A 26,010-nucleotide genomic window follows, 5' to 3' on the forward strand; every position below is an offset into this window, starting at 1 on the left:
TGCCAATATAACTACTAAACCAACAAACAAGTCTGCTACTCCTTGTATATATTCATACCTATGACATAGTTATATGTCGATGACATTTAACATTATATACCAAACTAACAAGCTTCCTAAAAGGTAAATAAAGAAAATCCCTTAATATGTAACATAATCAGATTATTTGTCTTGCCCTGATCCCCCTATCTCCCGGGGTTGAACTCAATCCCCTGATCATGAGTGTAGTTGTGATACATTTTTCACTCATGTTGTATTAATATCAGCAGGTAATTGTCATGTAGGCAAATAAATGTCACTATCCCAAGTAGGAATATCACATGTTGAAAATGTAATGTTTATCAATGCAAGGGGTGTTAAAATGTAATTCAAATGACTGTAAATCACGACTATCATTTATCTACCACTGAATGTTCTGCTGGGCTGCTAGGTGCAGCCCCATTTTCTGTGGGATCGTCCACCTTAGCCCCATGTGCTTGTTTGCAATGAGGGGCATGAATCCAACTTTCTATTTTGGGTCCATATTTTTTTTCTATTCTTATCAATCTCCTATGGTTTATCATTTCGTTCCAAGATACCGCAACCAAAGGTTTTAACCAAAGCTCTACCAAACTATTTCCAATTTGAACTCAACATGCCAGTGAAACAATGATTCGAAGAATTAACTTCAAGGGGTCAATGAATTTATTCTATAGCCAGATCTAATTTTCCCATCCAATAGTTTGCCTTGCTACATGTCATATTATAACACCTTAATAAACCTTCGAAAAAATGTTTCCCATCTCAACAAATTTCCTTTTTTTTTTTTTCTCTCTTCAAATAGCCATGTGTAACTTACGTATTTAACTACAATTTCCTCTCAATTTGTTTGGCCTAACTGGCCGCAAAAGTGGCTGCCAGCATGCAGTACCGTTTTTTATCTACCAAGGAAGTGTTCCACACAAGACCTCTACCAAAATGTTGTTTGTAAAAAACAAATCTGGGATTTCTGATTACATGGATGCACACTCTCAGGACATTTTCAGGCTGCTGTTAACAATCCACTACGATAACTTAATTCCTTTACCCACAATCAAATAATTAGTACAAATTGAGGATATTATCCCTATCACATTCTTTTATAGATTCATTATGTTGGATCTAATTTTTTCCCAATAATTTTCCACTGCTGTAAGGCGGAACAATAGCTCTCATAAGTCTTAGTAATATCGTACTTAATTTGCCCAGCAGCGAATAATTTATTTACTATCCTTTCTCATCTGTTAACCAGTGACTTTGTTTAAACTCCAGAACTGAAAACCCACAATAGTTCAAACCAGCAAAATTTTCTTTACTATTTTCCCATATCATCCATCTATGCCTAAAACACATCCATACATACAGCACAATTTATATGCTGATAAAATTCATATATATATATAAAAATCCGTGAGCAGAGTACTCTGGGAAGTCAGTGTAAGACCTCTCCCAAATTTGGCTAATTTTGTACTCCCACATTGTGTACTCCCACATTGGAACTATCTATTTTCAGACAAGGCACACTGTCGGTGTCAACAATCTTGTAAGATTGATACACAAAAACACACACACACATGCATTATGCATATTTGTTTGCGTTGGAACCATTATTTACAGATCAGATGGGTGTCAATTTTATTTTAATTTCATAAAATTTGTCAATCAAATTAAAATGCTTATACACAAATAATCTAAAAGTCTATTCTTAGAAAACCCCTATGATGTCACATTGAAATTACCCTTTCAGTTCCCACCATAATTTATCCAAATTTGACTACACACCCATTTGCATGTCAGTCGACCACTGACCTATCAATCATGCGGAACACTAGTCCGACATTCCCACCTGATCATCATGTGACCCTTGTCCCTTGGTTTCAAAAATTTGCAAAGCAATTGTTCCAACTTTGTAAATTTAAAATTGTGTGCCCAACATAAAAGATCCAATTTCGGCATGTGATCAATTAATTACTAATTTGCTTACAAGCAAAAGAAAAAATGAATAATTCTTGCTCCGAAAACTTTTCAGACCCAAGAATCATCGACAGTTATTCATGTTTGTCCAGTAATCGAATCTGTTGAGGCCAATCATCATTTGGGATTTGCAGCAATGAAGGCCTAATCATTGTCTGAGGTATCGGTCAGCACTGGTACCCTTGATCTTGGTTTACCCTATTAACTTGTCTTCCTTTTGGTATACGGACATCCTCTTTTCCAATGTCCCATCCGTCCACACTTGAAACACCGGTTTCTGTCGTTGTCTAATCTGTGCACCTGTGCACTTGTATTGCTGGGCTGCATCTCTACATCCCTGAGTTGCCACTGCAATCTCTCGTTATCTCCTGAAACACGAAAAAATTCTCTGTACCGTCCTTTTTGGGGAGACAACTGGAAATCAGATGGGACAACTGTCACTTTCATTCCTAATTTCGAGGGCAGTTGTGCATTTGTCTCCTCCACTGTATCCTGTATCCTTTTTATTTTAAATTCTAGATCCGTTATCCGTTCTTGCTGTTCCCGTTGTCTGGATTCACCATCCCAAAGATGGAATGCAAGCCAGTCTACCGTTAGATTCTGTCTCTTTCTGGCTTTCAATCTTTGTTCTAATCTTTCCAATCGACTTCGCTCAAATGTACCATCTCTTGGAAACTCCTCATCATTCCCTTTGTCCACAAATACCAATTCTCGACCTGCCTTATAGCTTCGGCACCATAACGGTCGTACATATGATGTGTACAAGTACTTTTTTGTGGAATTTCTGGTTGTCCTTGTGTATTCTTGCAGGCTCCATTTCCCATTCTGCCTTTTATCAAAGTAGCGTTGGATGTGTTGTAGTTTGTTCCTCTAAAGCTTCACTCGTACCTCCAGGAAGGGTCTCTCCACCTGTTCACACGGTGATTTCCAGAGAATCTCCCTCAGCTGTGGCTTTTGCACAATCCAATCTCACAGATCAGTATTTGCAGATGAGCCGGAGGGTCAGTATGAAATGGGTGAATCCTCAGGTGTCCGCTCTGTTGACAGGGAAATCACACAATGGTAACCGCACATATATATCTGTATATAAACTCACCACCTTGCTCAATTTTCCCAGGTTGTCTCCACATTGATAATATCTCGCAAAGATATCAAAGCTTCTTTCTTGAGACCGCATTTTCATCAATCAAACAATCAATATATTCAATTCAATTTATTCAGTTCAATTTATTCAGTTAAATTTATTCAATTAAATTCAATCAATTAGATTCAATCAATCAACAATTCAATCAATTATTCAATTTCAATTAATTCATCAATATTCATCAATAAATCAAATTAATCATTTTGGATGTCTCCTTGCATAAGCCCTTTCCCCAATGATGTCAGGACAGGTCCATCCATTGACTGAGATCGAATTTCATCGGTCGTCACCTCGGGTTCGTACCTCATGTCAATTGATGAATCACCGTCCTGTCCTAGGGTCATATCTGACATATTTCCCCATTTTGCCTGGTCTCCACAAATTTTCTTTGCAACCACTAAAGGCAACTCATCCTTCATTCGTGAGACAGCCAAAATGGATGGCAGATATTAAAGTTCATTGGGAAAAATATCTCATCATTTTTTTTCTTTTAATAGTATCCAAAATCTCTTGGCAATATAAATTTCGTAAAACTCCTGAAATAAGACTGTAAAATTCCTTCAATCATGCTAAATTTTGAAACTCCATCGCATGTACCACCCAATTTATCCCATAGGGCTTGAAAGTTCTTTCCCAAGTTCATGCAATCATTCTGCATTTGAACCCTATGATATCATTCATAATAATCATCATGATTTTATCGTCATGGTCCTATCATAATCATCTATTTAAAGCGAACATTTCCTTTATCACCACAGCTATGTGGTATAATCAACAATAGAATAAAACTGTACATAGCAACAGGCTACCTCATGGCCACTTAGTATACCTATTGACAATAAGTCATAACAATATCGAATAATCATTGAACAATTCAAAAATCGCTTCCACTGCTCCAGCCGCAGCATTCGTCATTTTGTCTGCTCGTCCGCATGACCAAAACGAAATAAAGGGAGCTCAACCATTACACAGCGCTTTTAATGGCGCATGCCATAGAAACTCAACGCAATTTCGACTCGGCCAGAAAACGAGCAAATTTTGCAGGATGTTAACTGGAATTAGTCGTGAAAATATATCCAAAATACTCAAAAAATAGACACCCACAAAAATAAACAACAAACCCAAACAAACCCAAGGTCGACCCTCTTACACAGTAAATTACATCATTTCAGCATCGTATTGATTGCTGAAATATTCCAGGGTTTATACACATCTTAAAAGAGGTATGCATGGTGTTGCCCCCTCCCACGTTTATTCCAGGGTTTATACACACCTTAAAAGAGGTATGCGTGGTGTTGCCCCCTCCCACTTTTAATTCCTCATTAAATTCCTCATTAAATTACTTATTAAATTACTCATTAAATTACTCATTAAATTACTCATTAAATTACTCTTTAAATTACTCATTAAATTACTCATTAAATTACTCTTTAAATTACTCATTAAATTACTCATTAAATTACTCTTTAAATTACTCATTAAATTACTCTTTAAATTACTCATTAAATTACTCTTTAAATTACTCATTAAATTACTCATTAAATTACTCATTAAATTACTCATTAAATTACTCATTAAATTACTCATTAAATTACTCATTAAATTACTCATTACATTACTCATTAAATTACTCATTAAATTAACTTACATAGTTTCAGCATTGTATTGATTGCTGAAATATTCCAGGGTTTATACACACCTTAAAAGAGGTATGCGTGGTGTTGCCCCCTCCCACGTTTATTCCAGGGTTTATACACACCTTAAAAGAGGTATGCGTGGTGTTGCCCCCTCCCACTTTTAATTACTCATTACATCGTTTCCATTTTAAAAAAACATCGCTTTTACTGCTCCAGCCGCAGCATTTGTCACTTTGTTTGCTCATCCGCATGACCAAAACGAAATAAAGGGAGCTCAACCATTACACAGCGCTTTTAACGGCGCATGCCATAGAAACTCAACGCAATTTCGACTCGGCCAGCAAACGAGCAAATTTTGCAGGATGTTAACTGGAATTAGTCGTGAAAATATATCAAAAATACACAAAAATACACCCCCACACAAATAAACAACATTTATTCCGTTCAACAGAACAAACATTTCCTCTATCATGACATGCATGTCTTCAAAATTATATGCCCAAGAGAAAAAGTAAAATTAATTAAAACTGCGGGCAGTGATAATCCGGGGACCATACCGCTCCATCCTGATTGGACGAGTGCGTGCTAGAGTCTTTAACAACGACAGTCCAGATCCGATTGTTCAAAATTTCAACTCAATCGATCGAAAAATGAACGCAGGCATGCATTTTAAAGGTGCAGTGGCACTAACTGAGTTGCCACGAATATGACCACAAAATTGCCAATATGGCCATCACAAAATATTTTCCTTAATCAATTGGCTCATAGCATAACCAATCATATCATTCAACTTCTTCCTGAGTGTGAAGAATATCCAATCATATCATTCAACTTCTTCCTGAGTGTGAAGAATATCCAATCATATCATTCAACTTCTTTCATAAGTGTGAAGAATATCCAATCATATCATTCAACTTCTTCCATAAGTGTGAAGAATATCCAATCATATCATTCAACTTCTTCCTGAGTGTGAAGAATATCCAATCATATCATTCAACTTCTTTCATAAGTGTGAAGAATATCCAATCATATCATTCAACTTCTTCCATAAGTGTGAAGAATATCCAATCATATCATTCAACTTCTTCCTGAGTGTGAAGAATATCCAATCATATCATTCAACTTCTTTCATAAGTGTGAAGAATATCCAATCATATCATTCAACTTCTTCCATAAGTGTGAAGAATATCCAATCATATCATTCAACTTCTTCCTGAGTGTGAAGAATATCCAATCATATCATTCAACCTCTTCCTGAGTGTGAAGAATATCCAATCATATCATTCAACTTCTTCCTGAGTGTGAAGAATATCCAATCATATCATTCAACTTCTTTCATAAGTGTGAAGAATATCCAATCATATCATTCAACTTCTTCCATAAGTGTGAAGAATATCCAATCATATCATTCAACTTCTTCCTGAGTGTGAAGAATATCCACTCATATCATTCAACTTCTTTCATAAGTGTGAAGAATATCCAATCATATCATTCAACTTCTTCCATAAGTGTGAAGAATATCCAATCATATCATTCAACTTCTTCCTGAGTGTGAAGAATATCCAATCATATCATTCAACGTCTTCCTGAGTGTGAAGAATATCCAATCATATCATTCAACTTCTTCCTGAGTGTGAAGAATATCCAATCATATCATTCAACTTCTTCCTGAGTGTGAAGAATATCCAATCATATCATTCAACTTCTTCCTGAGTGTGAAGAATATCCAATCATATCATTCAACTTCTTCCATAAGTGTGAAGAATATTCAATCATATCATTCAACTTCTTCCTGAGTGTGAAGAATATCCAATCATATCATTCAACTTCTTCCTGAGTGTGAAGAATATCCAATCATATCATTCAACTTCTTCCATAAGTGTGAAGAATATCCAATCATATCATTCAACTTCTTCCAGAGTGTGAAGAATATCCAATCATATCATTCAACCTCTTCCTGAGTGTGAAGAATATCCAATCATATCATTCAACTTCTTCCTGAGTGTGAAGAATATCCAATCATATCATTCAACTTCTTTCATAAGTGTGAAGAATATCCAATCATATCATTCAACTTCTTCCATAAGTGTGAAGAATATCCAATCATATCATTCAACTTCTTCCTGAGTGTGAAGAATATCCAATCATATCATTCAACTTCTTCCTGAGTGTGAAGAATATCCAATCATATCATTCAACTTCTTTCATAAGTGTGAAGAATATCCAATCATATCATTCAACTTCTTCCTGAGTGTGAAGAATATCCAATCATATCATTCAACTTCTTCCTGAGTGTGAAGAATATCCAATCATATCATTCAACTTCTTCCATAAGTGTGAAGAATATCCAATCATATCATTCAACTTCTTCCAGAGTGTGAAGAATATCCAATCATATCATTCAACCTCTTCCTGAGTGTGAAGAATATCCAATCATATCATTCAACTTCTTCCTGAGTGTGAAGAATATCCAATCATATCATTCAACTTCTTTCATAAGTGTGAAGAATATCCAATCATATCATTCAACTTCTTCCATAAGTGTGAAGAATATCCAATCATATCATTCAACTTCTTCCTGAGTGTGAAGAATATCCAATCATATCATTCAACTTCTTCCTGAGTGTGAAGAATATTCAATCATATCATTCAACTTCTTCCATAAGTGTGAAGAATATCCAATCATATCATTCAACTTCTTCCTGAGTGTGAAGAATATCCAATCATATCATTCAACTTCTTTCATAAGTGTGAAGAATATCCAATCATATCATTCAACTTCTTCCTGAGTGTGAAGAATATCCAATCATATCATTCAACTTCTTTCATAAGTGTGAAGAATATCCAATCATATCATTCAACTTCTTCCATAAGTGTGAAGAATATCCAATCATATCATTCAACTTCTTCCTGAGTGTGAAGAATATCCAATCATATCATTCAACTTCTTCCATAAGTGTGAAGAATATCCAATCATATCATTCAACTTCTTCCTGAGTGTGAAGAATATCCAATCATATCATTCAACTTCTTTCATAAGTGTGAAGAATATCCAATCATATCATTCAACTTCTTCCATAAGTGTGAAGAATATCCAATCATATCATTCAACTTCTTCCTGAGTGTGAAGAATATCCAATCATATCATTCAACTTCTTTCATAAGTGTGAAGAATATCCAATCATATCATTCAACTTCTTCCATAAGTGTGAAGAATATCCAATCATATCATTCAACTTCTTCCTGAGTGTGAAGAATATCCAATCATATCATTCAACCTCTTCCTGAGTGTGAAGAATATCCAATCATATCATTCAACTTCTTCCTGAGTGTGAAGAATATCCAATCATATCATTCAACTTCTTTCATAAGTGTGAAGAATATCCAATCATATCATTCAACTTCTTCCATAAGTGTGAAGAATATCCAATCATATCATTCAACTTCTTGCTGAGTGTGAAGAATATCCAATCATATCATTCAACTTCTTCCTGAGTGTGAAGAATATTCAATCATATCATTCAACTTCTTCCATAAGTGTGAAGAATATCCAATCATATCATTCAACTTCTTCCTGAGTGTGAAGAATATCCAATCATATCATTCAACTTCTTTCATAAGTGTGAAGAATATCCAATCATATCATTCAACTTCTTCCATAAGTGTGAAGAATATCCAATCATATCATTCAACTTCTTCCTGAGTGTGAAGAATATCCAATCATATCATTCAACTTCTTCTTGAGTGTGAAGAATATTCAATCATATCATTCAACTTCTTCCATAAGTGTGAAGAATATCCAATCATATCATTCAACTTCTTCCTGAGTGTGAAGAATATCCAATCATATCATTCAACTTCTTTCATAAGTGTGAAGAATATCCAATCATATCATTCAACTTCTTCCATAAGTGTGAAGAATATCCAATCATATCATTCAACTTCTTCCTGAGTGTGAAGAATATCCAATCATATCATTCAACTTCTTTCATAAGTGTGAAGAATATCCAATCATATCATTCAACTTCTTCCATAAGTGTGAAGAATATCCAATCATATCATTCAACTTCTTCCTGAGTGTGAAGAATATCCACTCATATCATTCAACTTCTTCCTGAGTGTGAAGAATATCCAATCATATCATTCAACTTCTTCCTGAGTGTGAAGAATATCCAATCATATCATTCAACCTCTTCCTGAGTGTGAAGAATATCCAATCATATCATTCAACTTCTTCCTGAGTGTGAAGAATATCCAATCATATCATTCAACTTCTTTCATAAGTGTGAAGAATATCCAATCATATCATTCAACTTCTTCCATAAGTGTGAAGAATATCCAATCATATCATTCAACTTCTTCCTGAGTGTGAAGAATATCCACTCATATCATTCAACTTCTTGGTTGTCCTTGTGTATTCTTGAAAGTAATTAATTCCGTAACTCAATATTACCTCTATTTATATATACTAGGGCGTGCCCGCACGTACGTGCTTGCCCGTACGTGCTTGCAAAAAAACACACGTGCAAGCAACAACAAAAACTTTGAAACCACGTGGCAGTTACGACCACAGAACCCCCCTCCTATTTACATGCAATGGTTTGGTCCATTCGCAAAGCCAAAACGAACGACCACAGAACCCTCGCCATTAATATCTATTGTAAGCGTGCCAAATCAATAAGTATCAATTTTTTCTATGAGCCTCGACCAGAGAGTGGTTGCTACTCACAAAACACTCGTCGCTAGCTGTTCCATTGTCTGCCGATTCCCACTCTGCTGTTTTTGTCTCATAATCTCCAAACAAGAACAGTACACATTTCCTGTAATTATCTCTCATAATCAGGATAAATTTGGAACAGCCCTTAAACTAACACCAAGCAGATCAATTTTTATATTTAGGTTGAGGTTTCACACAAACTGGTTAACTAAATAATACAGAATTATTATTATTATTATATCTCCGCCTTGGTGAACAGTTTATGTTTTGTATCCCACTGATAGGCCGGATCTGGATTCGGACCTGAACCAAAATCCAATCATTTCGTCGTGTCACCCATGCTATTTATCTGGCAAATTTCGTCAAAAAAAAACAGCACCGGTTTTGTTTCACCCAAGCGTCCTGCAAAACGCTTTGCTTCTCGCAAAACGTCCGCCAATGGGAAGTAAAGGGAGGGAAAAAACGGGAGCAAGAGACAGGGTGCCGGAATGGACATGAGGGACAATGAGGGACAGTGAGAGAGTGTTGGTATGCAATTTTTATAATTCCCTTTCCCGGTTCCCTGTCGCTCGCCGAGCGCCGAGCAAGTCGCTGGCTCCAAGTCGAGTGCTTTGAACAAGTGCAAAAAAAAAAAAAAGAAGTACTTTATACGTGCCCGGGTGGGTAAACGAGTGTCTTTCATTCAACCGTGAAACTTCCCTGTTTGTCGTTGAAGGCGGCAAAAAGGGCTGGCGTCAGGAAGGGCATCCGGTCGCAAAACATTGCTTCAAAAAGGGGACCAAAAAACCAACACCTATCACGGTCCCCGAAAAGGCCAACCCTCGCTTTGCGGGGAAAAATGGCCTCTAAACGGTGGTTTTTTATTCAACCGTGAAGCATGTCTCAAAGGCTTAGTGATGGACCTGGACAAAATTTGATGCAATTTTTTACAATCGCCATCTTTCATCATAATTCTGGACCGGCATGAAGGGGGGTTGTCTGTCATGAATTTATTTGTTGATCGAACGAGGTTTAGGCATGGCGGGAAAACTGAAAAAAATTATTTATTTAAAACGGGTGTACACGATTGTACACGTGTACGGACCTTACCGAACCGACAAACAAATCGCTTCATGGTGCACTTCATGAGCCGACTTGCCTGCAGACCAGAGTAAGGCTTTTAATACCCAGCGTATACTGTACATATACTCGCAAGCCCACGAATAATTAGAATCATTTAACACGTTTCATCCTTGTATCACCTATGGACAATCAAGTCCCACACTCCAAATCCTTCATGTATATACACATAATTATTCCCAAGTTCGTAAATCATACTGGACCAAAAACAAGACAAACTTACCTTTTAAAGACTTGTTTGTGTCCAGTTGATGTCAGCGGTGCCTCCAAATTGTCGAAGAAATGGTACTTGAGACTCACAGGACTCCAATGACCGGACACAGGTTTACAAAAGGTCATGACTTTATTATTAACTGGTTATTCACTTTCATATGTTGCAGTGTGATCCAAATAATATCGTTTAACATAATGGACCAGGTTAACTCTATCCGCATGGTCCTTCTTGTTCGGCTGCAGCGCCGAACTCGTGGTACGCGTTCATTCCGTCGTGCAGGGCTTCGTGGCGAGTCCTCTTTCGTTCCGTCGGGCAGGGGTTATCGTGGCGAGTGCTCCTGACTCCACGTTTGCTCTCGTTTATATTGGACAAACTGGAGTTAATCCCCTGTCCGCTGAAGGTTAATCCCCTTTCCGCTAATGCCCCGAGGTCATGCATGTACCAAGTCCTGGTATCAGCTCGCTCCCCTCCTGTTGTGAGTTCCGTTTACCAAACGATAGGGGGGTGCTTCAGCCAGGGGCTGATGACCAGGTGGACAAAAGATTATCATGTTCGGGCGCATTCCTGACTCATTTACAAACTCGTCTTTCACAGAGTTTGCATGTAAAATATATCTGCTTTGTTACCAGGTTAATTAATAAGTTACCAGTGCCAACTAATAAGTTATACTGAGTTACACTTCCACACCGGCTAAGCCGGTGTTGTGAATGAACGCGTACGTATTATGTTGAAAAGCCAGATTTTGCTGGATCCTTTGAGAATTCCAAGCTTTGACGCACCAAATCACTCGATGGAGGCCGCCATCTTGCGGATGCGGAAGTGTGCATAAAAAATTGCGAAAAAATTCAATAGGAGTTTGTTTCAGTTTCACCCGTCTTTGTTTGATTCACCATCTTATGCACCTCTAATTTGTAATTAAAATACTTTAAGACCAACCTCGTTCCCGGGCCCGCATGGGCCCTGGTTATCTTCAACGAAAATCGTCACCCATCACAGGAACCAATGAGATTCGAGCATTTGAAAAAATATTTCAAAAACCAAATCACTCCATGGAGGACGCCATCTTGCGGATGCAGAATTATGCATAAAAATTGAGAAAAAGTTCAATAGGAGTTTGTTTCACCCATCTTTTTTTGATTCACAATCTTATGCACCTCTAATTTGTAATTAAAATACTTTAAGACCAACCTAGTTCCACTGGCCCGCATGGGCCCTGGTTATTTTCAACGAAAATCGTCACCAAACACCGGAACAAATGAGATTCGAGCATTTGAAAAAACATTTCAAAAAAGCTTACCGGTACCGCGTTTCGGAGGCTGAAAACGGCGTCAAATATTCTAAAATTGACGAAGAAATATTTTTTCGAAATCTCGCGGCCGTAGGGGGTAATTTTTCACGGCCAGAAATATCCGAAGTTGAGACGGAATTCACCGAATTAATCAAGAAGGAAATTTTATAAATTTTAATCTCACCCAGAATGCAAATGGTGTAATTTTGAACAAGGTACGGTACCTACTACACCTACCTACTACCTAACCTACGTAAGCCATAGTGATGGGTAAAATAGTGGCAAGAGGCTTTGGCTTCGCCGGCTCATTGCGGCTTTGCAGTGGGGTACTAGTACTGTTAGGTTGTTTTCCTTTTATAAGCAGCTTGTTTCAGCCACGTGATAGTGAGGATGCACCTCTGTTGTCGCCGCGACATGTGCAGCTGGGGTTATGGTACTGGATTTACAAATGTTGTTTTGGCAACATTATTTTAATGAACAAATTGATCGTCCGTGCTAATTTCAGATCAGAACCCGTCCTCCGCACTGTAATTTTAGACACTTGCTCCAGACTAGTCCAGCTTCCAGGAAACAGTTACTCGTGAATGAGAACAGGCAATTGTTTGGTGATGCAGCTAATGCAGGCATAGTGGTGTCAGACCGCAAGTTGTTGAGTTTTTTTTAAAAAAAATTGCATTTTGTTTGATTTGATATTAACTGCTTTAAAGTGTCTCCAGCTCGGCGAGGATCCTCTGATCCTCCTGCCATTGAAGCCACGACCACCGACAAATTGTGAAGCCCAGCGTCGCGCCGTCCGTAAAACTTTTATCCTTTGAGAGAATTCGCTAGCTTTAAAACGTCATCAGACATTCTTGTTTGGAATTTCCAGTGATTCGTTAGCTGGTTCCAGGACATAAAAAAAAAAAAAAAAAAATGGTTTCCTTTGGATGAGTCGACCGTTCCGGCAAGGGAAGCAGATTCAAACTTCTTCTTCTTTCGTGTATCATCAGATGGCCAGCTCAGTGTCGTGCAGCCATGCCCTCGTCTCTGGTCCTACGTCGAAGAGGCCGGCTTCTGAATGTGGTCTGTATAGGGGGCAGGTGGTAATTATGTGTTCGGCAGTCTGCTCAGGCTCGCCACACTCGCACGCGGCGCTGTCTGCCAGGCCCCACATCTTCAGCGATGATTTGAAGCGGCCGACCCCCGTACGTAGACGGTTCAGCAAGGTCCATTGCAGGCGTGGTAGGTCTTCTCCTATGACACCACCTCCCTGGGTCCCAGATGTAGCGGTGGATGCGGGTGGGCCCGGCCGTTTCCCACACCTGCTTCCAAGATGCCGCAAGCCATGCGCTTCTAGACAGGTCCTCGGGGATAGAACTGAGCATCTCTTGTGCCGCCTTGTTGTAGGAATGGCGGGACTTGAGTCTGCTTGGAGGCGCCACTATCGTTGTGGTGTTGTGCAGGATGTGCCAGTCGTGTTTCTGGGCATTCCTTGCCAGGGCGAGGGTAGCAGCCTCCCGTCGGAGGCCGGCCAGGGCGAGTCCCGCTATGACTGGCAGGTGGAATACTGGCAGGCTGGCTGGTGACTGGCAGGCTTCAAGCAACCAGCTACAATGCGGAAGGTGTTGTTCATGGCAACATCAACCTTTCTCACGTGTGGGCTTCTGCTCCAAGCTGGGGTGCAGTATTCGGCTGCAGAGAAGACCAGGGCTTGCGTGGATATTCGTAGGGTCTTGGCGGAGGCTCCCCAGATTCAAACAAACAAGCGTTACGCCTAGGTCCCCCGTCGGTGAAGTGATGTGAGTTGACAAAGTGGAAGACGCAAGGCGGCCTTCTTGGATTTTGACGTGGCGACCCAATTTTCAATAGCGTTCACTTATGCGTAGATACACCCACACACCAGATTAGAAGTTAGTCGATCGTTTATTTTTCAAGATATTTCGCTCACAAGGTTCAGACATATATATTGTGGCGGCCATCTTGGATTTTGACGTGGCGACCCAATTTTCAATAGCGTTCTTCCTTATGCCTAGATACACCCACACACCAGATTAGAAGTTGGTACTTCGCTTATTTTTCAAGATATTCCGCTCACAAGGTTCAGACATACATGGCGGCGGCCATCTTGGATTTTGACGTGGGTTGCACCCACACACAAAATTAGAATTCGGTCCTTCACTTACGCACGCACACATGCCCGCACGCACGCACGCACGGACGGAGGGGAAAACCATAGTCCCCCTTTCGCTCCGCGGTGCGACGGGGACAATAAATCGATCGTTTATTTCTTTGCTTCAAATTGAATACCACAATCTGCACCCTCCTCTATTGATGGACCGAGCAGGTATGCGTAACGTTGTACGAATTTAAACATGTCACAGTGCACTTTTCTTACATTAGGAGGTAACGGTCTTGATTTTTAAACTCATTCTCGATGCAGTAACAACGTCCCACGCAATTCGAGAAAACTAGCCAATGGCAGTCGTATTCAAGTGGGGCATAGTGGACTCAGTACAAATAGCGTGTGTAAGTGTTTTGATGGCCTAGTTGGTACCACAAAAATACTGGACAGTCCCCAACGCTGCCTTGGCAATATTTCCTCCCTTAAACCTATTTCTCCCGACCCGACCTAAGACCTCCAATCTTTGTTCTTCTCAAAAATGGATTCCTTTTTTCTCCGAGTGACTTGTGTCAAATAGTTGCATTCTTTTGAAGAGCATTGACATTTGTCTGACAATTATATAAATGTGTGCACATTTATTATTTTCATATGATTAAAAAACAAAACATTTATCAACTTTGTGTGCATGCCATCAAATTATTATGCAGAGTTAAGCAGAGGGTGTCACGTACAGGTCTTTTACAAATGGCGGAAGATGACTCGGTAATGGTGTGATGAGATCGTGGCCACACGGCTTTGCCACGCTCAATGGACCGACAATGCTCAAATGTTATTAAAGTTGCAAAGTATACAAGTCCGAGTTCCACGTCGAGTACAAATCTAGCGGTGGTCAGTGAAACACCAGGCTCTCACATTGGAACATTCATCCTCGGGCTGTTATAAGGGTTAGTTGGCTCCATTGTGTACACATTTAATGACCCACAATATATCTTAAAGCCCTCATTCGTGCTTGACTCGACTCAGGGCCACGAAAAATTCGTGTGGTACAATGGAGGGGGAATGCCAGCCAATGGGCCCGGTCCCACAATCTCCACAAGCCAAGTAGCGGAGCATGGTTTCCGAACCAACTGCAGCTCCATTTGCGGCTTTTGTGAAACCCACATTTTCAAATGTATACATGTCCTCTACGATCCAGTGGTGCTCAAGTGTCTCTGTCTGTGGCTCCTCAGCTTCAGCCACTGCCTTCTTCTGGTACACGCAAGGCAAGGACATCTAAATGTGTCAAAAAAGGACAAAATTTAATATTTGTTAGCATGTCATGCTGGTAGAGTGAGAACATGAATCAAGCAGAACGACACACACACACACACACACACACACACACACACACACACACACACACACACACACACACACACACACACACACACACACACACACACACACACACACACACACACACTGTTACAGTTTTTAGAACCTTCACGAGTAGTAAATTTTAGTAAATGTTTCCCTTATAAATGTTCCCCTGTAAATATCCCCATCAATTGGCTTGTTAAAGATCGCACCTGAGTTAGTCCATGTACAACACGCAGCGAACCATAGGACCTCTCCGTGGTTATTTCATTATTATGTGTTTCAGTTAAGGACCTGTTCCCAATAGTTGAATCTGCGTTGCATTAATCAAATAAGATAGGTCCCTTTCAATTCCCCCAATCGTCTCCGCAAAGTAACAGTCGGGCGGCGTTCGCTGCTCCTTGCCTTGATTCGGTTGTGGGCCCCAAACCGCCATTAGCCATGCGGTCAAGCCGAGGAGGAAGGGGGCGGAGCCGCCAGGTCACGGACATGGCACGCCGACGCACCACCAGAGGCAGGGCCAGCGAGCCCCCACCAGCCAACCAGGGCTGACGAAAGACCATCACGGGCGTGGCTCTATGAAGCGCACATTGATTTAGAAGCACGTAATATAAGCGCCAGCACGAAGCCTTTTTACGGAGATGAACGGAGATGAACGAGAGTCGACTTGGGTTGGAGACGGCACGTGGTGAGGTCTGGCTGAGAGAGACGAAGCTGCGCGGAGCCCTTTGCCAAGCTGCTTTGGAAAGCCCTACCGCGTGAACGAATACGTGAAGCTGCCGCTGGCTGTTCGCTTCCAGCCCGGAGCATGGACCTGGAGCGGACCTCCTTGCTGTGCCTCTGCCAAACCTTCCAGCCCTGCTGTCCCACCTGGACCCTTCTCCTTCTTCCAGTCATTCCTGCCTGCTATTCCCCTTTCATGTAAGTCTGTTTGTCTGTCTGTCTGTCTGTCTTGGGCATTGATAATATAAGACTGTTTAAGGCTGCCCTGTGTATCTTCTTCTTCTTCTTCTGTATATTACTTTCGTTTCTTCTTTGGTTCTGGTTTTGTATATAGTTAATAAATGTCTGTTATTTCTTACCTTTGGTTTCTTCTTTCCCCCGATCGCTTTCGTCCTGTCTCCAATTGAGTACCTGTGGCACGATTTGGCCAACGCTCGGAATCAGGTTAGTCAATTGCTAACGGCTCGAATCGCGGATTGCTAAACCACTCGGCAAATACCATCTTGTCCGTGGTTCGAGCGGTACTTGTCTCCCTGTTTTGCGGAGGGATTGGTAAAGGTATTCGGGAGAACACCTTGACCAATAACCCTGACCAATTTCACCCGCAAAAGAGCGTTATAAGTACCAGGACTAGAGACGGCCAGCTTAACAGGCCAAGGGGATTAACCCCCCCCCCTTGCTAAGGGGAGTGCCGTCTCTGAGATCCGTAACAATTGGTGTCGTGGAGTGGATTTGGACCCGAACCCTCCCCCCCCCCCCCCAAAAAAAAAACCATCTAAAAATTTGGTCGAAATTTTGAGCGGCCGAAATTTTATTTAATGTCCTAAATTAAAATCGTGCCATGGATAGTCAAGGTGATCGGGTGCCGGTAGGGGAGAATGAGGAGTTAGAGGCAATCCAGGACCCCAGGGAGGAGAAGAGCAATGAGTAGGCGGTAGCGGGGGTTGCAGGCGCACAAGATGGTGGCGCCTCGCACATGGCGGCGACGAGGGCCGCACCCGCTGCACCAATGGGGGTGGGCGAAATGCAAGCCTTCATGGCCCAATTCATGGCGGAAATGCAGAAAAAGAACGACAGTATGGATAAGGTGGGAGAACAATTGGAACGAGTGGGAAACCAAATCGGGGAATTGAGAAATGAGATGGGAAGCCAAATCGGGGAATTGAGAAATGACATGGGAAGCCAAATAGGGGGGCTCAAAGGCAAATTAGGGGGCCAATTGGAGGACGTGGGTAATCAAATTGGGGAAATGAAGGATGGGTTAACAGGGTTGGAAAATAGAATTGCCACCCAGGAGAACCAAATGGAAAGGGTGAAGAATGGGTTAGAGGGGCTAGAAAACAATATGGAAGGCAAATTGAGGGAAATAGGGGAGCAATCCACCCGGGAAATTAAACAGATGGGGAATCAGATAGAGTAGGTAAAAAATGGGTTGGAAAGTAAATTGGATGCCCAAACGAATGATTTGGAGCAGATGAGGGCGGCATCTACCAAAGAGATGGGAGAGGATATAAGGCGCGGAGTGAGCGAAGAGGTCGCGGGAGTACGCGACGAGGTGAAGCGGGGTGAGGAGCGCATGGAGAGAGAGGTGAGGAACAGCACGGCTAGGTTACAGGGGGGTATCGAGGAGTTGACGCAGGGAGTAGGGCAGCTGACAGTGGGACAGAAGGAGCTTGGGGAGAAGGTGGAAAAGAACACGGCGGTGACAGGAGGGTTGAAAGTGACCCAGAAGGAAATAAAGAAAGAATTAATAGCGACGAAGAGGGAATGTCAGATGGTACATGAGGGACTGATGAAGAGGTTAGAGGGGGTGGTAGAGGCAATGGAGACAAAAGAACGGGAAGTCAGGATGCACATAGAAACGACCAAGGTGGCCTTAGGGCTTAGAGGAAGAAATTGAGGGGGCGCACCGGGAAATAAAGGAGGTGAAGCAGAAGCTAGAGGAAGTGGAAGAGGGGGTAAGTGAAATTAAGAAGAGACGGAGGGAGACTAAGAAAGCGATAAAGGAGGAGGTGATGGAATTGGTGCAAGGTCTGTGCTCACAGAGTGACGATGTGCTTACTGACCAAATAAAGAGTTTGCAGGTGGCGGAGGAGAAGCGAAGGAGAAGAGGTGCCGAGGTGAGTGGCGATATGCTCGGCAATGTATATGGTGTGAGGGGAGATTCAGCGAGCTTGGGTGTTGGTCTAGACCCGGGCGTTCGTGAGGGGCCGCTGGTGAGTTGTGCGACTGGTGCAGAGTGCGTGGAAAGAGGGTGTGTGCAAGGATGTCCGACCATGGGGAGTGCGAGAGGTATTGGTGAGCAAGGGTGTGCGGGTATGGAGTGGGTAGCGGGTTGCGGAGGGGCGACCCAGGCATCGACACTGACAGGGGTAGTGTTCAGAGGGACAGGGGATGCACGAGAGCCCCCCGGGAATAGTGTACTGGGGGGGCCCGAACGGTTCGGCCCCGCGCTAACCCCGCAAGGAGCGACGCACGGGGTCCGGCCTTCGGGCACCCACAAGGTCCTACTCGCGCCATATGACAGCAAGAGTGATCTGAGGGCGTACCTGGCGCAGTTCGAATATGTATGTGGAGGCAACGGTTGGAATCCAGACGAAGGTGGAGTACACCTTGTGGGGGCACTGCGCGGCGCGGCGGCGGAGGTGCTGACAGCTTTACCACGGGGTGCTCTCACCCTGTCAGCCCTCCGCGCAGCCTTAATTAATCGTTTCGGCATTGAACAGCAAAGCGAGCTTGTTAAAGCTCAGCTTGCTCAGCGAAAATGCAAGCCCCAGGAGACCATCGGGGAACTTGCCCATGGAATTCTCCGCACAGTAGGAATCGCACACGCTGACATGGCAGCGCGTTCCCAGGAAAGCCTGGCGCTGGATCACTTTATCCAGGCTTTTCCGGATCCGAAGCTCCGACAACAGCTCGCCATGTGACGCCGTCGGTGGACACAGGAGCTGGCGCCACGATCATCAGCCCTGTGATCCTTAATTCGAGTGCAGACGGCTGGGATAAAATCCAGCGTCTGGAAAATCATAGTTTGCAGCTGGCTACCGGGGTAACGGCTCCGATCATAGGGCGTGGTTTTGTGACCCTCAAGTTGGGGTCAGTAAAGAGCGAGATAGAGGTTTGGGTGGCGGAGGTGTGCGACCCATGCCTAATAGGGTTGGATTTGTTGACTGCTAGCGGTTGTAAAATCGATTTGTGCCGAGGACCCTGCAAGTGGGAGTCGAGGAGCTACCATTGGAGGGGTGAGCACGGCCGAAAGGGCGGAGCTGGAGGCTCCTGAGGCCGTGACCATCCCTCCGAGGGCCGAGGCCATAGTGCCGGCCCGGTGGTCAGCTCGCCCAACATGGCAGGAGTCCTGCGGCCTAGTCGAACCGGTGGCAGCGCAATCCATACCTGGTTTAATCGTGGGCCACACCCTCGTAAAAACGGACGGGCCGGTGGTGGCCGTCCGGGTAATTAATATTAGTACAGAACCATGCACCATCGTAAGGGGCACGAATACAGCCGGCTGCACCCCAGTTAACGAAGTCGCGCCAGTGAGGGGCGAGAACGTCCAGCCGAGTCGGCCCCAGAGGGAACCTTCAAAAAGTATTAGGAATTGGCCCGATCGCATTTGTGAGATGGTAAATCGTAGTAGTGTAGAGTTGGAGGTACCCAGAGGGAGGCGTTACACAAATTAATTGAATCCCATTTGGATATCTTCTCCTTGTCCTCCGAGGATATTGGACGTACGGGCCTGGTGAAACATCAGATCCACACCGGTGAGGCCCGGCCTATTCGTCAGCCCACCTGACGGCTCCCTTGGAGCAAGAGGGAGGAAGCTGACGAGCAGGTAGAAAAAATGTTCGATGCAGGTGTCATCGAGCCCTCGGGAAGTCCTTGGATGTCACCTGTTGTGCTGGTCAAAAAGAAGAATGGGACCACGCGTTTCTGTGTGGACTATCGCCAGCTAAACAACTTGACACTCAAGGACTCATATCCCCTGCCAAGAATTGACGATACCCTCGATGCCGTTGCGGGCTCAAATTGGTTCTCAACCTTGGACCTCAACAGTGGGTATTGGCAGGTGGAGATGGATAGGGCAGGGAAGGAGAAAACGGCATTTTCCACAGGTAAGGGGCTGTATCAGTTCACTGTGATGCCGTTTGGTTTGTGTAACTCCCCCGCCACCTTTGAACGATTGATGGAGCATGTACTGGGCGGCATGCCATGGCAGTCATGCCGGGTGTACCGGGATGACGTCCTGGTGCATGCTAAAACATTTCCCCAAGCCATAGCTAATTTGGACCAGGTGTTTGGGTGCCTCAGACAGACAGGGTTGAAGTTTAGCCCGAGTAAGTGCACTTTGTTTGCAAGAGAGGTGGCCTATCTAGGTCACGTTATCGGTCGCGAGGGGGTAAAAACAGACCCAGGCAAAATTACAGCGGTGGAGGAGTGGCCCGCACCACGTACCATCAAGGACGTGCGGGGATTTTTGGGACTCTGCTCCTATTACCGGCGTTTTGTGGCGAAATTTGCAGAGTTGGCCCGGCCCCTTCACCGGCTTACGGAGAAGGGGACGAGATTTAATTGGACAAGGGAGTGCCAAGAGGCCTTCCTAGCATTGAAAGGGTGTGTGATACCGCACCCGTTTTAGATTACCCCACTAGTGACGGGACATTTACCCTGGACACGGATGCAAGCCAGGAAGGATTGGGCGCAGTTTTGTCTCAGACACAGGAGGGCGTGGAGAGAGTGATCGCGTATTATAGTCGGGCCATGAGTAGGCCCAAGCGAAATTATTGCGTCACTCGCAAAGAGTTATTGGCTATGCTGGCTGCTGTGAGCCATTTCCACCCTGACTTGTACGGGCGGAAATTTTTGGTTCGAACTGACCATTCCTCTTTGCAATGGCTCCTTCGGTTCAAGGAACCGGAGGGCCAAATTGCAAGGTGGTTGGAAAAGTTGCAGCAGTACGATTTTAGTGTGACCCATAGGGCCGGGAGGGCCCATGGGAATGCTGATGCACTCTCTCGGCGTCCTTGTTTGGGGGAAAACTGCAAATTTTGTGTGAGACACGAGGAGAAGGAACAATTGGGCGATTCCACCCCTATCCTCGTCGTCCGTGCAACCCGGGTGAGAGGGCCAATTTTGCCACTAACCGCAGATGAAGAATTTGGAACAATGGCTTGGAGCACGGCCCAGCGGGAGGATCCCGTCCTGGACCCGGTGTACGAATGGGTTCGATTGGGACAAAGACCTAATGGGGAAGAGGTCACCCCCCTCGGGGCGCCAACAAAGGCATATTGGGCTCAGTGGCAGACCCTGGAATTGAAAGGCAACATCTTGTATCGCAAATGGATGGAGGTTCCCTCTGAGAGAACTTCCTGGTTGGTAATAGTCCCTGACAAATTTAAGAACACAATATTACAGCAGGTGCATGGTACCCGCTCCGGCGGCCATTTGGGCAGGACAAAGACAACATCTCGGGTCCGCCGGAGGTTCTATTGGGTAAATATAGGGCGCGACATACAGGACTGGTGTCGGAGATGCGACGCCTGTACTGCTAAAAATGGACCAGCACGGAGGATGAGGGCCCCCCTTCAATTACACCAGGTGGGGGTCCCCCTTGAGCGGGTGGCCATGGATATTCTAGGACGGCTACCCCACACCCGCCAAGGTAATAAGTACATCCTCGTTGTAATGGACTATTTCACCAAGTGGCCGGAGGCCTACGCCCTCCCCAACCAAGAAGCCAGGGTGGTGGCACAGGCCTTCGTGGAAGGATTTGCATGCCGGCATGGGATTCCACAGGAGCTGCACACCGATCAGGGTCGAAATTTTGAGAGCCAATTGCTAAAAGATGTGTGCAGACTCCTGTCAATTAGAAAGACTAGAACAACGCCCTCAATACCACAATCTGATGGGATGGTGGATCGGTTTAATCGAACATTGATCCAACAACTGGCATTGTTCACCACCACCCGTCAGGATGACTGGGACGAACATCTCCCGTATTTGTTAATGGCCTACCGAACCAGCCAGCATGGGGCCACCGCATGCAGTCCGGCGTTGCTTATGTATGGGCGGGAGTTGGGGCTCCCGCCGACTTGCACTGCGGTCCCGTGCTAGACACCACGGATATCCCGCCGAGGGAGGGCTATGCACGTCACTTAAGAGGAAGGCATGGAGAGGGTCCATGCCTTCGCCCGCCGCCAGCTCCAGCTGGTGGGGGCCAGGATGAGGCACAAGTACGACCACCGGAGCCAGGGGAGTCAGTACGCTCCGGGGATGAAGATTTGGTTCTTCAATCCCCGGAGGTGGAAGGGTAGGTGCCCCAAACTCACCTCTCCCTGGCAAGGCCCGGGGGTCGTCCTGTCGCAAGTCTGTGACGTGGTCGTTAAGATCAAGATGGGGCCATGAGCCCTCCCTCGGATCGTCCATGCTGACCAGATAAGACCCTACACCGGCGAGCAGGCGCCCTCATGGATCGCCTCGGCTTTAGATGCCGAGGTGGGACCCAGTACCTCTAACGAAGGAGGCTCGTAGTGTGAGAGGACTGGGGGGTGATAGTGGGAGATGCCCGAGGTAGAGGGATGGTGGCTCTACCATCCCTCACCTCCACTAATTTGGGCAAAGGAGCTATAGATTTATGGGGATTGGCAGTACCAAACTAGCTCGGGAGGGTTAGGATAATGTATAGGGAACTAGAGATGACTATAGGTGACCAAGATTTAAATAGTAACATTGTATAGGTAGTGGGGACGTAGCCAGGTTAGATGGTTGATAACGACGAGGGATGTGCAATAGTATAAGGGGTGACAGGGAAGCATTAATCTTAGAAGGGCAATAGATAGCCAGATGATGCGGTGTGTATGAGCTTTAAGTTTTGGATGACATGAGGAATTGAGAGGCAATGCTTATGAAAGATGTGTGTGTATTGATGACATTGAGTGCATTGGCTTGCTTGGTGTGCAAGTGCAGTACAGGTGTGTGGAATGAATGGTGTGGAGTGAGTATTGTGGAATGAGTGGAGTGGAGTGTATGGTGCGAAGGAGTGGATGGGGGAAGGATGGACCCCTTCATGAGTACCCGGGGAGGGTAGTGTAAAGGTAGGTAGAGGGAGTAGGTAAATTGTGGTTGGATATTGACATCTGTAGTGCGGAAGTAGCAGAGTACTGCTTGAATGGGTGCAGGAGTGTATGGAATGGCTGGGCGTGTGGCCTGTTAGTGTGTGTGATTGGTTGAGCACTCCGCCACTGGTAGTCTGTCGGCCAGGTGAGGCCGCAGGTAGACTCTGGGAGCCAGCTAGAGTTCAATGGGGCCCGAGGATCCAGAGAAGGACCCGGGTAGCCCGACGCCAGAGAAGGCGGTAGCGGGGTGAGAGAGCCAGAGGGCCTTCCCCAGGTTAGGGTGAGGAGCAGGTAAGCTCGGGTGGCAACTGCAGTGGCAGAGGTGTGCAGGTGAGCGGACCTGCTGGTGAGCCACACGACCCAGCCCAGAAATTGTGCGAGGGCACAGGTAGAAAATCGGGGGAGTGAGACCCCAAATTGGGAGGCACCACAGTTTGGTCAATGGGAATTGGTTTTTAGAACCACATAGTGTAAAGTGGCCAATGGTTTGGCAGGGCAAGACCCCGGGTAGTATAAAGTGTTAATGTCATTTAGAAGGTAGATAGGAGAAAATCTCTTCGCACCATCCGCATCCACTCAACTAAGGTGATGAGACTCCACACCATGTTTTTGCAAGCATTTGGAATGAAAGACACATCTCGACGTGGGTGAGACATTGTTCGATATTCCATCTCTTCCTCCTTAGGAGGGATTGATGACGGATTCGGTTTAGAGGGGATGGGAAAGACAAGACGTTAGAGACGAATTTGTAATTTGTAAATTGTGTAAATACGGGGTAGGGGCAAGGGTAGAGTAGGTGACATGGGGGGTGACGAACGGATAGGGACGGGCTTTCTCGGCTCGCTCTCCCGCGCCCTTCATGTTGCATTGCTTTGTATTGATGTGTACCCTTGCGCCCCTGCCCGCTGATCTGCTTGTCCTTCCTTCCCCACTCACGGACCATTGTTATTTTGAGCCCGGCGGGGGGGTGGGTGGGGGTGGGGAGTGTGCAGGTGACCACAGTTGTGTGCCCGCACCTTTGCTGCCTCCGGCCTGCACTGATGCACCATATGGACCACACGTTCTGTGGCCTAGCACCACCTTATGGACCACACGTTCTGTGGCCTAGCACCACCTTATGGACCACGCGTACTGTGGCCTGGCACCTCTGCTGGGACCAACCATTGTTGCCAGCGGTATCTGGTTGCGGACCACTGTTTTCAAAGTGGCCTCCATGCCATGCAGGTGGACCTCCGGAGGTGGCCCTGCTGGCCCTGAGTAATAAAAAGCGGACGCGGTGTGTGCCCTTTTAATAAACAACATCAAGCAAGAAGACAACCAGAAGCAGCGGCCCAGCAGAGAAGACATCACAAGGCATCATTTATTATTTTAAAAATGTTTGTTTTTGTGCCTTTTTCATTTATGGTGCTTTTGGTGCATTCATTATTTTTGGTGCATATGGTATGGTGTATCAGTGCAGTGCAGTGCAGTGCAATGATTTTCCTCTTCTCAAAACATCTTGTTCTTGTTTCCCACAAAAGACAGGTCCTGGGTGACAGTTTGTAAATAATTAGTGTTTTTGTAAATAATGCTCCCCACCAGCTAAATGTGTAGTTTCGAAATAATTCCGCAATTCGGTTAGTCTGTGGGCATGAGTCAGTTAGATAGGATGCAATGCAGCAGGTGGGACATATTTAGTGTTAAAACTGTCGCACTCAGGGTGAGGTTAAAAGTAGAGGGTAACCACACCTAAGTGTCACACTAAGTTAAAGTTGTTTCGGCCCGGGACAGGCCTGGAGGAAAGGAGGGTGCAGTGTTGCAGTTTTTAGAACCCTCACTTGTAAATAATTCTTGTAAATATTCCATCATTTAAAAGGTTAAAGGTTGCACCCTTAATTAGTCCATATGCAACACGAAGGCCACCATAGGAACTTTAGTTATTTCCTTATTATGTGTCAGATAAGGCCGTGTTCCCAATAGTTGAATCTGCATTGTGTCAATTAAATAAGAATAGGCCCTTCCGTTCATTTTGTAGCTGCTCTCTCCAAGCTACGCCATTATGCGCCCCTACAGTCGGGGCTTGTCTCTCCCCAAATTGTCACGTGGTTTGATTAGCAGCGTTCGCTGCATTGAGCCTTCGTCGCCTTAGCGCTCGCTCCAAACGCCATTGAACATGGGGTCTCAGGCCGAGGAAAAAGGGGGCGGGACACAAGAACGAGGCGTGGCCCTGTCAACTCGCCGTCAAGGGTGGAGCTGGTGAGCCCTCGCCAACCAACCAGGGCTGAGGTGAGCTCACTGGCAGGCGTGGTTTGATGAAGCGCGCATTGATCTGTGAGCGCATTATATAAGCGCGCGCGCAAAGCCCTTTGACGGACTTCTTTCCACGGACCTCATTCGGCGGGCTCCTTTTGCACGAACTTGGGGACTTGAGGAACTGCATGAGGGAGCTCGTTTGATACGAACTGCCTGTGATACGAACTGCGTTTGATACGAACTGCCTCTGATACGAACTGCCCTTTTTGACAAACATTAATCGGGAGAGAGAGAGTGTTGGCATGAAATACGTATAACGTCCGTAGCCTCCCAGTCCCCCCGATATACGTAAGGTCCGCTCGCGGTCAACGACAA

The 26,010-nt window shown here is 44.7% G+C and overlaps 1 protein-coding gene across 1 annotated transcript in view; it reads right to left on the reverse strand.

The window, feature by feature from the left end:
- Positions 1-26,010, reverse strand: part of LOC144890812 (disabled homolog 2-interacting protein-like) — a gene marked incomplete at its 3' end in the record, with an annotated part of 129,530 nt that overhangs the window by 62,550 nt on the left and 40,970 nt on the right. Inside the window, exon 5 of the mRNA XM_078772652.1 lies at positions 15,390-15,484. Coding sequence (XP_078628778.1) covers positions 15,390-15,484 — 95 coding nt within the window. The remainder of the gene's footprint in view (positions 1-15,389; positions 15,485-26,010) is intronic.

This window comes from Myxine glutinosa, chromosome 2 (genome assembly GCF_964187855.1).
Source record: "Myxine glutinosa chromosome 2, kmMyxGlut1.1, whole genome shotgun sequence".
Lineage (NCBI taxonomy): Eukaryota > Metazoa > Chordata > Myxini > Myxiniformes > Myxinidae > Myxine > Myxine glutinosa.